General features: G+C 38.8%; 1 protein-coding gene across 1 annotated transcript in view; it reads left to right on the top strand.

The window, feature by feature from the left end:
* nfatc2ip (nuclear factor of activated T cells 2 interacting protein) overlaps nucleotides 1–12,246 on the top strand; it is a 43,059-nt gene that overhangs the window by 16,115 nt on the left and 14,698 nt on the right. The window contains exons 2-4 of the mRNA XM_067232920.1: nucleotides 2,035–2,145; nucleotides 8,050–8,104; nucleotides 8,319–8,427. Coding sequence (XP_067089021.1) covers nucleotides 2,035–2,145; nucleotides 8,050–8,104; nucleotides 8,319–8,427 — 275 coding nt within the window. The remainder of the gene's footprint in view (nucleotides 1–2,034; nucleotides 2,146–8,049; nucleotides 8,105–8,318; nucleotides 8,428–12,246) is intronic.

The following is a 12,246-nucleotide window of genomic DNA, read 5'->3' as shown; positions in this document are numbered from 1 at the left end:
TCGCATTTTGCGTTGTTACTGACAATGATCGCTACCAGTAAGCATTTTGTGAATGAGCGATTTTCCACTAAATAAATGTCAAGCTTATTTACGTTTTGGGGGGCATATTTTCAGTTGGAAGACGGTACTGTTTGAATCGCGATTTCATCTTCTACTGCCGGTAAAGCAGTTTCAGTTGTAAATGTGCAGCAAAAAAAAAAATGCTTTTAAATCTATGTAATCTTTATAAATAATAAGTATGCATTTTTATATAAAATATACAGAAATATCAGTTGTAAAAATGTCATTCAAAATCAGACCCCTGTGCAACCGACGCAAGCAAGCACACCCTACAATTTCCCCAGAAATTGTACCCTCTCTAGTTATTACTAGGGAGTCAGATGGCTGAGTGGTTAGGGAATCGGGCTAGTAATCCGAAGGTTGCCAGTTCGATTCCCGGTCATGCCAACTGACGTTGTGTCCTTAGTCAAGGCACTTCACCCTACTTGCCTCGGGGGAATGTCCCTGTACTTACTGTAAGACGCTCTGGATAAGAGCGTCTGCTAAATGACAATGTAAATGTATTGTACTGTTTGCTATAGCTAACGTTACTGTACCACGTAGCTAACGTTAGCCTATACTTTGACAGCTGTACTGCTCTGTCTGTGTTGTCCTTCCTAGCGTTAACAGAGCCTCCTTTCCAAGAGCCAGGAAAATTAGCCTTGCTCCTTTATTGACTTCCTATCAAGCTGACAACATTGAAATGGAGTGAAACTACAAAAATGTCTGCTAAATGACTAAATGTAAAATGTAAATGTAAGTCGCTCTGGATAAGAGCGTCTGCTAAATGACTAAATGTAAATGTTATTATTCTAGTTCCATGGGAGTCAATGGCAGCCCCTAGAACCCTTGGATAACTTTTTGTGAAATTGGCACACTCTTTAAGGACAGTTCCTTCTATACCTACACCAAGTTTCATGTATCCCATTAGACCACTCTAGCGCCACCAATGTGTCAAACTTGGACTTGTGTTTACACACGCAACTTTTGAACCGTATGACTGATTTTCAAAAATGAGGTACCATTGGATTCCCTGGATCAAGTCGAGTTCAAAACACCTTATGGAGTCAATTTCCGGTTTTATCCAAAAACTTTGAAAGCCTACTCCTCCTACAATTTTTGTCAAATCTTCTTTAAAATTAACAATGATGATCTTCAGACCAAGCCTCACAAAAGTTATCGAAAATAATTTTGATCCTCACAACTGTTTGTTCTGTACAGCCAATCAAATTCAGCAGAAAAGCCGCCAAACAGGAAGTGAAGTAATATCTCAGCAAGTCTTTGAGATATCAACACCAAACTTGGTATGATGACTCGGAACACTCTTCTGAGGATGTCTAAACAATTTGGTTTCATGTGATCACTGGGCGTGGCCGCAGGAAGCAAAAATGTGTTTTGGCCAATAACTATTGATTTGTTTACCTTTACTAAGTGATTCCTCTGTCTCATGATATCTTAGGACATCCCGTGTGTGACACATGATAACTTTTGATAAACGCCAAATTGATGCGGCCGCCATTTTGAATTCATTAAAAAAAGTTTTTTCTCTACTCCTCTTACAATTTTTGTCATATCTTCTTCAAAATGACTAGAGATGATCTTCAGACCAAGCCTCACAAAAGTTATCCCATGGCGTTTTCATTTTCTAAACCGTTTCCCGGTACAGGCAATCAAAATGTGCCGTTAAGCCAGCAAACAGGAAGTTGGGTCGTAGCTCAGCAAATCTTTGATGGATTCACACCAAACTTGCTGCATGTACTCGTTACCCTCTTTTGAGGATGTCTAAAATGTTTTCTGGGTCATTTGACTGCTTGGCCACCTCATTGCTGCTTGCAGCTATATTGTTTTAGATGTTTCCCTGCTCCCGTACACCTGATAAAAAAATGTGGGTGCTGCTTGAGAGAGCTTATAGCCTGTTTGAGTAAGTGTAAATTCCTGCTAACTAGCTAACATGAATGTCATTGGTTGTGACATGTTGGCATTCCCCATCTGCAGATTTCTGACAGTGACAGCGATGTGGAAGTGCCTGTCTCTGTTAAGCCCCAACCCAAACGACGTCGCATTGATCCATCATCTATTTCCTCTGTGTCTGTTTACTCCAACAAGGTGAGTTGTCACCAAGTCAATTCCCAATGCATTCAGGGCTCTGGACTGCGACCAAATGGTTGCATATTGTGACAGTCTTTTGAGACCGTGCAAGTATTTTATACAACTACTCGCACATGCAGCCTGCAAATGAGACCAAAAAAAAATCATGTAGAAAAAACGAGGGAGCTAGTCTGCCAGAGTTGGCAAATGTGTGTGAGGGGGGAGGGTACGTGAGTGATTATTAAACTGCGTGGGTAACGTCATCAACACTTGTGTGTCTTGCTCGGGTGTCTCCCAAAGTGAGTGATTGACAGGTAATATTAATCTAAAATCTGCATTCAAGTTAAGAATATAAAGATGAAGTTTAATTGGTTGTGTAATGCTGGAACGGTCACAGTATCAGCTCACTGCAGGCACATACTACTGTGCAATTAGCGAGCATTTTGTAGAGAAATGAAAACATGTTGCGCCACAACAGTAATTTGCATTCATACAAATGCTCTTGTTGAGTTAAAAAGATGGGGAGTTCGGCAAACCTCTCCCTTTTGGCACACAGCCTTGTGTGTCGTTTATTCATGTAGGCCTACAAAGACAATACATTTTTAACAGAAAACATAGATAGCTACCCACAACATAGCCCAGACCTCACTGCTCCCTTAAAGGTGTATTGTCCACTTGAACCTGTCCAGCTGCAATCTTGAGCCTTAAATAAATTTGAAATCAACTTTGATTAAGTACTTTTTATTTGTCGATTACATAAAAAAAGAAAGAAATTGGCCACTCCAGTTGGTCATTTTAAATAAACTATTTATTCATTGAATTTAAGTGTTCCATGTCGTGGTATGTATCGTTATTGGGATATGAAAGGATATCAGACTATGACATTTGGGTGAAATCGCACAACCCTACTGTGAATTTAATATAAAACAGCACATCATTAATACATTTAAGACTAAAAGCGCAGAGCCATTTCTCCCTACTTATAACGCTGTTAAGGTTCAAATTGTCGCGTGACTACAGACAGGGATGATGTTACTGACACATAATGGTTGCTAAATGGCGCTTCTTTCACGGAGCTAAAGGCAAGTTCAGAAAATGAATTTCACCAATTCAAATTTCACTTGTGTAACATCCTTTATAATACATTTAATTTTGCTGAATGATTGAAAGGCTAGACAACAAACGTTGTACTGAAATAATCACAACTAACAACACAGATATGGATGACAGAATGAAAAAGACAAAGGCCGCATTTCCCAAATTCGTTAAGAGCTCTTATAACGTTATAACATTCCGTCTCGTCTCGTTTTGGTCAACGAAAATGAAGAGACATTTTAGCTTAGTTTTTATTTTGTAAACCACATTTAGTCTCGTTTTTATTCGTCAACAATATTGCATTATCCATTTAATTATAGTCATCGTCACATGACGAGCATTTACGTTGCGTCTTGTTTTCGTCATGTGATAAAGGCTGTGTTCGACATGGACTGCGGCTGCATGAAACGACCGGCGAGAGTAGCCGCTTGCAGTCGGGAGGAGTTAAAAACGGCTCTGTGAAGTCGGAAATTCCAGATTCTCGTGGTTTGCTGCGTTGACGTCAGTCATGGCCGATCAAGCGCTGTTTGCTTACTTTACTTTATTTATAATTAAACTTAGTCTTTAGTTAGGGTTTTAGTTCGCCTCTTCACTTTCTTCAACACATTTTTAATTCAATTAAACTGTTTGGTCCGGATTTGAGCATTGGCGAAACTGAAGGTGTTATGTTATTTAGTCATAATTTTCGTTGACCAAAGCAACACTATTCACAAGTAGCCAATTCCCCCCGAGGCAAGTAGGGTGAAGTGCCTTGCCCAAGGACACAACGTCATTTGACATGGCCGGGAATCGAACTAGCAACCTTCAGATTACTAGCCCGATTCCCTAACCGCTCAGCCACCTGACTCCTAATTAGAAAATAGCATTGAGTTTTTGAACCGTTTCGTGTGTGTAAACACACAAGTTTCAGTCCAATTTATTGTTCAGGGAGCAAACATTTAAGAGCAGGATAAACGGGACAGCAAGCAGAGACCATAGCTTCTAGCTTAGAAGTTCCAATCTAATACACTTCTCTCATTTTTGCAATACTTGGACAATAACTGTTTTGACAGGATAACTGAATCTATCAGACCCTTGAATGTTTGAGACCATTTCAATAGCTCCTTCAATAGACTTGCTGATCGCAAACTATAGTTTGAGTATCCACTAATTCGCCTTACATACATAGATTGTCAATTTTCATTGGTGATTTTATTGTCTAATGATTAGTTTGACCTATGTTTGAATACATGCTAAAATGCGTTTATTATTTACCTTTATCTGCTTTACAAAACATTGCTTATTTGTAATCTACTATTGTTAATTATTGTTGCCGCTCTAAAATAATGTAACATAAGAATTGCGCTTATAGCATTGTTTACACACAAATGTATGTGAAACAAATGCACTTCATATAGTTAAATTCTTATCATGTTGCACATTTACACACTATATATTAAACTTTGTCTGAATAACCTTTTGCTGCCTAAGCCAACATTCCAAACATTCCATATGCTGTTGAAATATGATATTCATATTAATATGCAGATTTTATGAATTTTCATATTAAATCATACACCTTAACTGTTGACACCATATTGAAGAACAGAACTAGGGGATTTTTATGATGTGAATAAATATATGATTACTTAAGGCAAATCATATTTTATCAAGGTGATTTCAGGCAGCCATTTTTTACAAAAACTTCTCCATCCACCATACCTCATCAGACAACTTCATTTTTAACCACTTTAATTACAAGATGGAGGAAAACTTTGAGCAGGTGGAATATCCACACATCTGTGGGCAATGTGGAACAGAAGACAGATTAGAAATATCATATTTTGATTAAAAGTTATGACCATTCTAGTGACTACATGGAAACACGTGGAAACATGGGGGAAACCTACATTTCTCTGCCCCAAAAGTAGCTAGCGCTATGGCTGGATACTCCTCTCGATAACTAAAAAACGTTGGAGTTTCTTCCACAATCGACCGAATTGGCCAAACAAGGCATGTACATTTAGCTTACAGTGTATATAATCTAGCTAGTTAATGTTGTTTTTCTAAGTTTTTTAGAAATCTGCTCAAATCGAGGCTAAACAGTGCTACTAACGTCATTACTGCCTGTCCTGCCGGACACGGCAGAACGCGAGTTTTTTTCTGGAAAAAACTCGCATCACTCCCACAAACAAATTCTTCGTATGTAAAAAGTTTAGACTTTTAATTGACAATATTGACAACACATATTAATAAACTTGTCTTTACTCAGAATATCGTCTCAGATTTCAATTCGAAGCTGTAAATCTAACACTGTAGGCAATCTCCCATGGTCTCCGCTCTGGCTCCGCCTCGAAAAACAATGGCTGCCGTTGCAGACGATACATTTATTTTCCCCTCCCAGTAACCCCTTAACCAATGATATGTACTTTGAGCTTAACTTGTCATGAGTATCTGGCAGTTTTCAGAAATAAAATCGGTGATTGGACGGGAAAGATATTAAGGCGGGTCTTATGGGTCTTTTTCGACCCATATTTGAATGGGCCGGCTAGATAGGGATAACTGAAGACTCATATATGGGAGCCCTTGCGACATCTGCTGATAGAAAAGAGAATCACAGCCTTTGAATGCATGAAAGAAAATTTAACAGTAAACATGACTGAAATAGCCTTAAATTCGCTTTTCCCGGTGTGATTTTGAAAATGTTAAAATACTGGGTGATAAAACACATCTCTAGGAAAAGTCAAGTAAGCAGGGATCTGGAATTTGATCGAATGCGAAGATACAATTTTTTTCTCTTCACTGGGCCCAAATGACCCTTCCCCGCTTCTTGTATTAAAATGGGGAAGATGTGAAAAATTGCGTTGCAGGTACATTTTACATTTACATTTAGTCATTTAGCAGACGCTCTTATCCAGAGCGACTTACAGTAAGTACAGGGACATTCCCCCGAGGCAAGTAGGGTGAAGTGCCTTGCCCAAGGACACAACGTCAGTTGGCTTGACCGGGAATCGAACAGGCAACCTTCGGATTACTAGCCCGATTCCCTCACCGCTCAGCCACCTGACTCCCCTAGGTAGATTTAAGGTGTACGCCCCTAAATATTCTGCCTGTGCCCACAAATATTTTGCCTGTGCCCCTAGAATGTCAAGTTAGGGTCTACAGAGCTCCTGGTAAAAAAAAAAAGTTTGTCCGGGACAAGTGGATTTTTATGTAGGGAAAGTGGAAGAGAAATGTACTTGCCCCACTGGACAAGTTAAAACTCAAACAAAATAAAATGCCATGTTACTTGCACTGGCCAGCTTGCAAATACTGAGATAGCCTACCGAAGTTGAGTTAGCCGATGTCGTTAGCGATGCTAGCTAACGTTAGTTTGCTAGCTGTATATAACATTTCACTGGGTCTTGAAATTATTATGAAATGTGATTTTCTACTAGCCATTTGCCTACTTTAGCAAATCACAGTATTTCCAAGCCCTGATAGTGTAACTGAGACGACACAGTAAATAATTCCTCTTTCAGTAATAAGCCCCCGTTCAAGAGTGGAGCATTAAATTAGCTGCACGGTCTGTAGAGATCTTGGGACAAAGCTGCAATACAGTACATAACAATAACAAGATAACAAGTGTTTCATTCTGCAGAAATTGTGTAAATGTTTTATGTAGCAAATTACATTTTTAATAACACCTCAATTGTTACCTATACATTTGTATAATATTACAGCTCATCTTCGTTAGTCAAAGGCACAATCTTTACCCGGACAAGTGACTTTTGTGCATGGACAAGTGAAACTTAAAGGTAGGCTACTTGTCCAAAGGACAAGTGCCTCAAAAAGTTAATGTCAAGCCCTGAATGATCACCGTCACTAGATATAAAGAAAACGTTGACTTTCACTCGGTGCTATTTACTGACAGTAAAAAAAAAAATCGTTATTGTATGCACTGCTGTTCGTAGACTAGCTCCAGTGCTCGTTGCTGCATTGCTAAATTATAGCAACTCACCAGGACACTTCACCAACTCTCCACTCATTCTCTTCGGACCCTGCATTTAATTGGCTTTGACGGCCATCAGGTCTCTGCATTTCCTCATTCGCCCTCTCACGTCTAACGGGTTCAAAATTATACGGCTGCGGGCCATCATACATATTGTGGTTCTTGCCACCTCTTCCTCATCCCAGTCAGTCGCCCTTGTTCTAGTACTAGGCTGAGGCTAGTCTCCTCCACGTCTCCCCAACGTGACGTCATCACCGAATTGCACAAAAAAACGCTAATACCAAAAACGACAAAAACTGGCCTTTAACACCATTTGGAGATTTTTTAATAATATACATATCTTGAGTGCTTATGTACCCATTAATCGACAGTGGTGGTTAACCTGCAACATGGCCTTTAAGTTTTCTTCTTTACTTTGTTTGCTAAGGTCTTTCGTGCAACGCTTTAACAAACTTTAAGGGAATCCTTAAGTATAAGACCAATATAAGGAGAAAACCTTAAATACGTGAGGGAACATTTAAGGAAACCTTAAGGAGAAGACTTAAAGGTGTTTTGTGCAACCGATTATATTTTAAGGAAACCTTAACTCTGACTTTCAGGAAAAATTTAACTTAAGGTGTTTTGTGCAACCAGCCCCTGGCATTTAGCCAATTTTGTTTAATGGTATAACCTGAAGTCTATAAACATCCCTTTTGTTGTTAACTCATTTCTGTGTGTGAAGTTCTGGGTATGGTGAAGTTGCATTCCTTTTGCAACTAAAATAGTTTCCATTTAGAATGTTCCTTTGTCAAGTGTTGACAAAGGAAAATGGTATGTTTATTTTGTGTCAATAAGCGTGAAGTTTTTTTTCTTTATAGGTAAACAGCAGTTTACAACTGAAGCCGACAGCCTTTATCCAAAGTGATACAGCGGGTAAGGGTTTTCACTGGTAGAGCATTATACCTTCTCAGTTGGCGCTCAAGGCGCCAACATCTGTACATTTTGTACCTTTTATTGTAAATCTGAAGAGGGCCATATAAATTAGAATTGTATACATGCTTGATTTTCATGTTTGATTAAACATATTAGACACGTGTCAATCTGTTAATCTTTGAGTTTATTTCTGATGGGTCTGTGCTCTCCGTAGGTGGCAACACAGAAGCCAGTTTGTGTGTTCAGTCAGTAAAGCAACCAATCTGTATAGTCTTATCTGACTCAGAGGAAGAGTCAGAGGAACTAGAAAAGAGTACACCTCGGTAAGTTCTGTGGATAAAACATATCTGAGTAATTACCACATTAGTTGGGGTCAGGAATGCCCTGAAATGAAAATTATTGGCCGAAACAAAAACAAAATAAAATACCTAAAGCTGAATACCAAACACGTTTTTTCTCAGCAAAAAGAAAAGCCATTATAATTATAATTTAAATTAAAAAAATAATTTACATTCCAGCAGACATTATGTAATAATGCCAGGAATCTGTGTGTGTGTGTATGTATGTATGTATCCGCGTATTAGAATGGGATTTAAGGGCAGAGAGTTTCCCACGATTATCTCGAGAACTGGGGACTCTGCAAATTTCATATTTTGCAGGTGTCCTTTTTATTATCCAACAGAGTGCAGTGCTGTGGTTGACTTTGCTTGGAAAAGCATTTCGATAAATAGTTCACCGCCAGTTTGGCGATGGATCTTTTTCATCCATGTTCAGCTCGCACCATACGCTTCACTAGGGCATGCTGTATCGGAGGCTGTATGGTAACTTCAGTGAATTTAGTTTTGTTCCATTAATGAACTAATGTGATTAACAAAGGCATTCACAATTAAACTAAACTATGCGATTAATGCAACGGAGTTCGTAATATGGAAAATAGGGAATTATTGGCACCCCTAAATTTTAAGTACAGAATTCAGAATATTTTAAGAAATAAATGCAAATGAACCAATTTTGTATAACCTGTATATTTTAATAAGTCCAAGGTTACTGAACAAAAGTAAAAAGCTGTTCGATGTGTGCTTTGGGTCATTGTCCTGCTGGAGGACATTTACATTTAGTCATTTAGCAGACGCTTTTATCCAAAGCGACTTACAAGAAAAAGCAAAATGTGCATAATTCAATGATCAAAAACAACGAGAAAAAACTATGTGGGTAGCCAAAACATGGAGCATACATTGTGAAAAGCAAATAAGAGCCAATGGGTAGAACCAGGAGAGCATGTAGTTAAACAAGTTACAACTAGTGGGTACAATTTCTGGGGAAATTGTAGGGTGTGCTTGCTTGCGTCGGTTGCACAGGGGTCCGTTTTTGAATGACATTTTTACAACTGATATTTCTGTATATTTTATATAAAAATGCATACTTATTATTTATAAAGATGACATAGATTTAAAAGCATTTTTTTTTTGCTGCTCATTTACAACTGAAAATACGAGTGAAGTGTAGAATGAAATAGATGTCTTCTCATTTCCCCTGCAAGAGGCAGCCTCATCGTTGAAACAAAACGAATAAATTGGGCAGACCGGTGTAAAAATTGACCTAATCTCTATGATTTAAACGTCATTTTAAGTTTTTCCCTTCTCATGATATTTTCAGGCATTTAGCCTACTCATTGCATTCATTCATTAATAAAGAACCCCCTTTGAAGATTATTCTACGACGTTACCCGGCAGTAGAAGATGGAATCGCGATTCAAACAGTACCATCTGCTAACTGAAAATATGCCCCCCAAAACGTAAATAAGCTTGACATTTATTTAGTGGAAAATCGCTCATTCATAAAAAGCTCACTGGTAGCGATCATTGTCAGTAACAACGCAAAATGCGATATAGCCCTGTGTGGAGAATCTGCCCCGGTAAATTGTACTACTACGGTACAGTACTAGACTACTGCTGTGTTCGTCTTGGTAGCGATTGCGTTGGTTGAATTGGATTTAACGTTCCGTTGTACGGTTTAAGCTGAAATTAATTATTTTCATGAACAGATCGACAACGTTTAGGCTGTGGCAATGAAGTTCAGGTTAGTAGTTAGATAGACTTTTGATTTAAGTAAGGGGAGTACCGAACATGTTCTGTCGCCGTTTGACTTCCTAAACAGCTGTTTAGTGTAGATGTTTTTGTACAGTAGTGTGTCTCGCGTAAGCTACAGCGTTGCAGTGAGCTACACTGGTTTGAACCCACAGGTAATGGTAATTTCACCAACAAATCGTTTTCTAATGTCAGAATAAATCCTACAACGAAAATGTATATGTGAGGAATGTTTATTTTAACGATTGAAAACAGATAACGCTACATCATAGACCACTGTAGTATGTGTTGCCCGGGCAACACAGGCTAATGTCATTATGCTAATACTTCAGTGAAATAGTAGACTACTGTTTCCGAAAGTAGATGTACTTCCTTAATAATATCAGCTTATATTGTACATTACACATCACAATTGTGTGTCATATCACAAAGTAAAATGAGTAAATAGTTATCACCCTGGCCTCTTTTCTTGTGGCGTTTCTGCAGCTGCCTTGCAGTAAAGCTATAGTTAGCCTAGCTATCCCCCAAGTTAACAGATGCTAAACGAATGTTCTGGCAAAGGTAGTCACGCGTGTTTTTGTGACGTTAGTGACGCAGTGACGTTAGTAACGTCAGTGACTGTGGCTAGCAAATTAGCCACCGTTAGCTTCACTTTTCGCCACAAAAACTTAACTTAAGCTTAAACCATGCAACGGAACGTAAATTCCAATAGAAGCAACTCAATCGCTACCAAGACGAAACTTTTGACACCTACGTTGTCTATGTAGGCCAAATATTGACTGAGTTTTAGGGGGGCAAAAATAAATAAAAATAATAATAATATATATGTGAGAGAACAAAGGTTGTGCTCTCGCCGAAGGCTTGAGCACACACAATTAAACAACATGATCCTCGTAAGTGCTAGAGTGTACCTGGAGGAAAGCAAGCAAAATAATATAATTCACAGCGAGTACAAGTAGACAAATCAGTTACAACTGTAGGGGGTTAAATATTGGCCAAACAACCAAAACTAATTCCCCCATGGTTTTAAAGGAAGATGGGAAACTGAACAGTGTATTAGCATGAACCAAATAATGCCAATACAAATAGATTTACAGTTATTTGACTCTATGTGTTAAATACGAGCAAGAATGGTAAAAGTAAGGTTAAAATGAAATACGAATGAATAGTCTAAACATTTTACAAAATGAAGGCTTTAAATCTTACCTACTCTACCATGATCATTGTAAATCAGAGAGAAGGCAAGAGTAAGACAAGGGAGAACTGAGGACAAGGTCTCAGGAGATGAAGAATCCACAGAACAATGCATTACAATTCCCTTATAAACAAGACCAACCAATCAGACCAAATCTTGAATAGGGTGTGAGAGCCATCAAGTTGAGACCGTCCAGAAACCCCAGACTTTAGCATATGAGAGGTGGGGGCAGGTTTGATACCCAGCCTTACAATCCTCCCTGTTGGACACAAAAGCACAGGAAAAAGCTGCAGTGTTCATCGTGTGATAACCTGCACCCATAGGAAAAAGGAACTTGATTGCAGACAGGTCAGCATTGAGATTCTAATGGTCATGGCTGTTTGCTCAGAGGATCACTTTTGGATCATGGCTATTGCTCAGAGGACCACTTTTGGATCATGGCTATTGCTATTGGATCACTTGAAAGAACCTTTGTATTGGCATCCAGACGTGCCCTTGGTTAGCATGTTCCTGCTACTTAGGTTCTTGTCCTGTTACAGCAGAACACAATTGGAGCACAGCACTTGGTTAACAATGAAAATTGTAACGTTTGGAGTGACGTTTGGAGTGGTCTGGGGTCTGAGAGAGTCGGATTGGATACAAATGGAAATTAGTGAGACAGTGTCCTAAAACTCAAATGGAACAAATAGGTGAACAACAGTCCTCCCTTTTGATAGATGAGAGGTACACAAACATATCATCTAGCATAGATGAAAATGGCAATTAAAGCAAAACAGTGTTCTTAGGTCCAAATGCACTGTACATATGCTACAGAAACTGGAGCAGCAACAAATAAACTGTCCACAATCTTTGAACTGCAA

This window comes from Osmerus mordax, chromosome 3 (assembly GCF_038355195.1).
Source record: "Osmerus mordax isolate fOsmMor3 chromosome 3, fOsmMor3.pri, whole genome shotgun sequence".
Taxonomy (NCBI): Eukaryota; Metazoa; Chordata; class Actinopteri; order Osmeriformes; family Osmeridae; genus Osmerus; species Osmerus mordax.
This window is presented reverse-complemented; position numbering and strand designations above follow the sequence as displayed.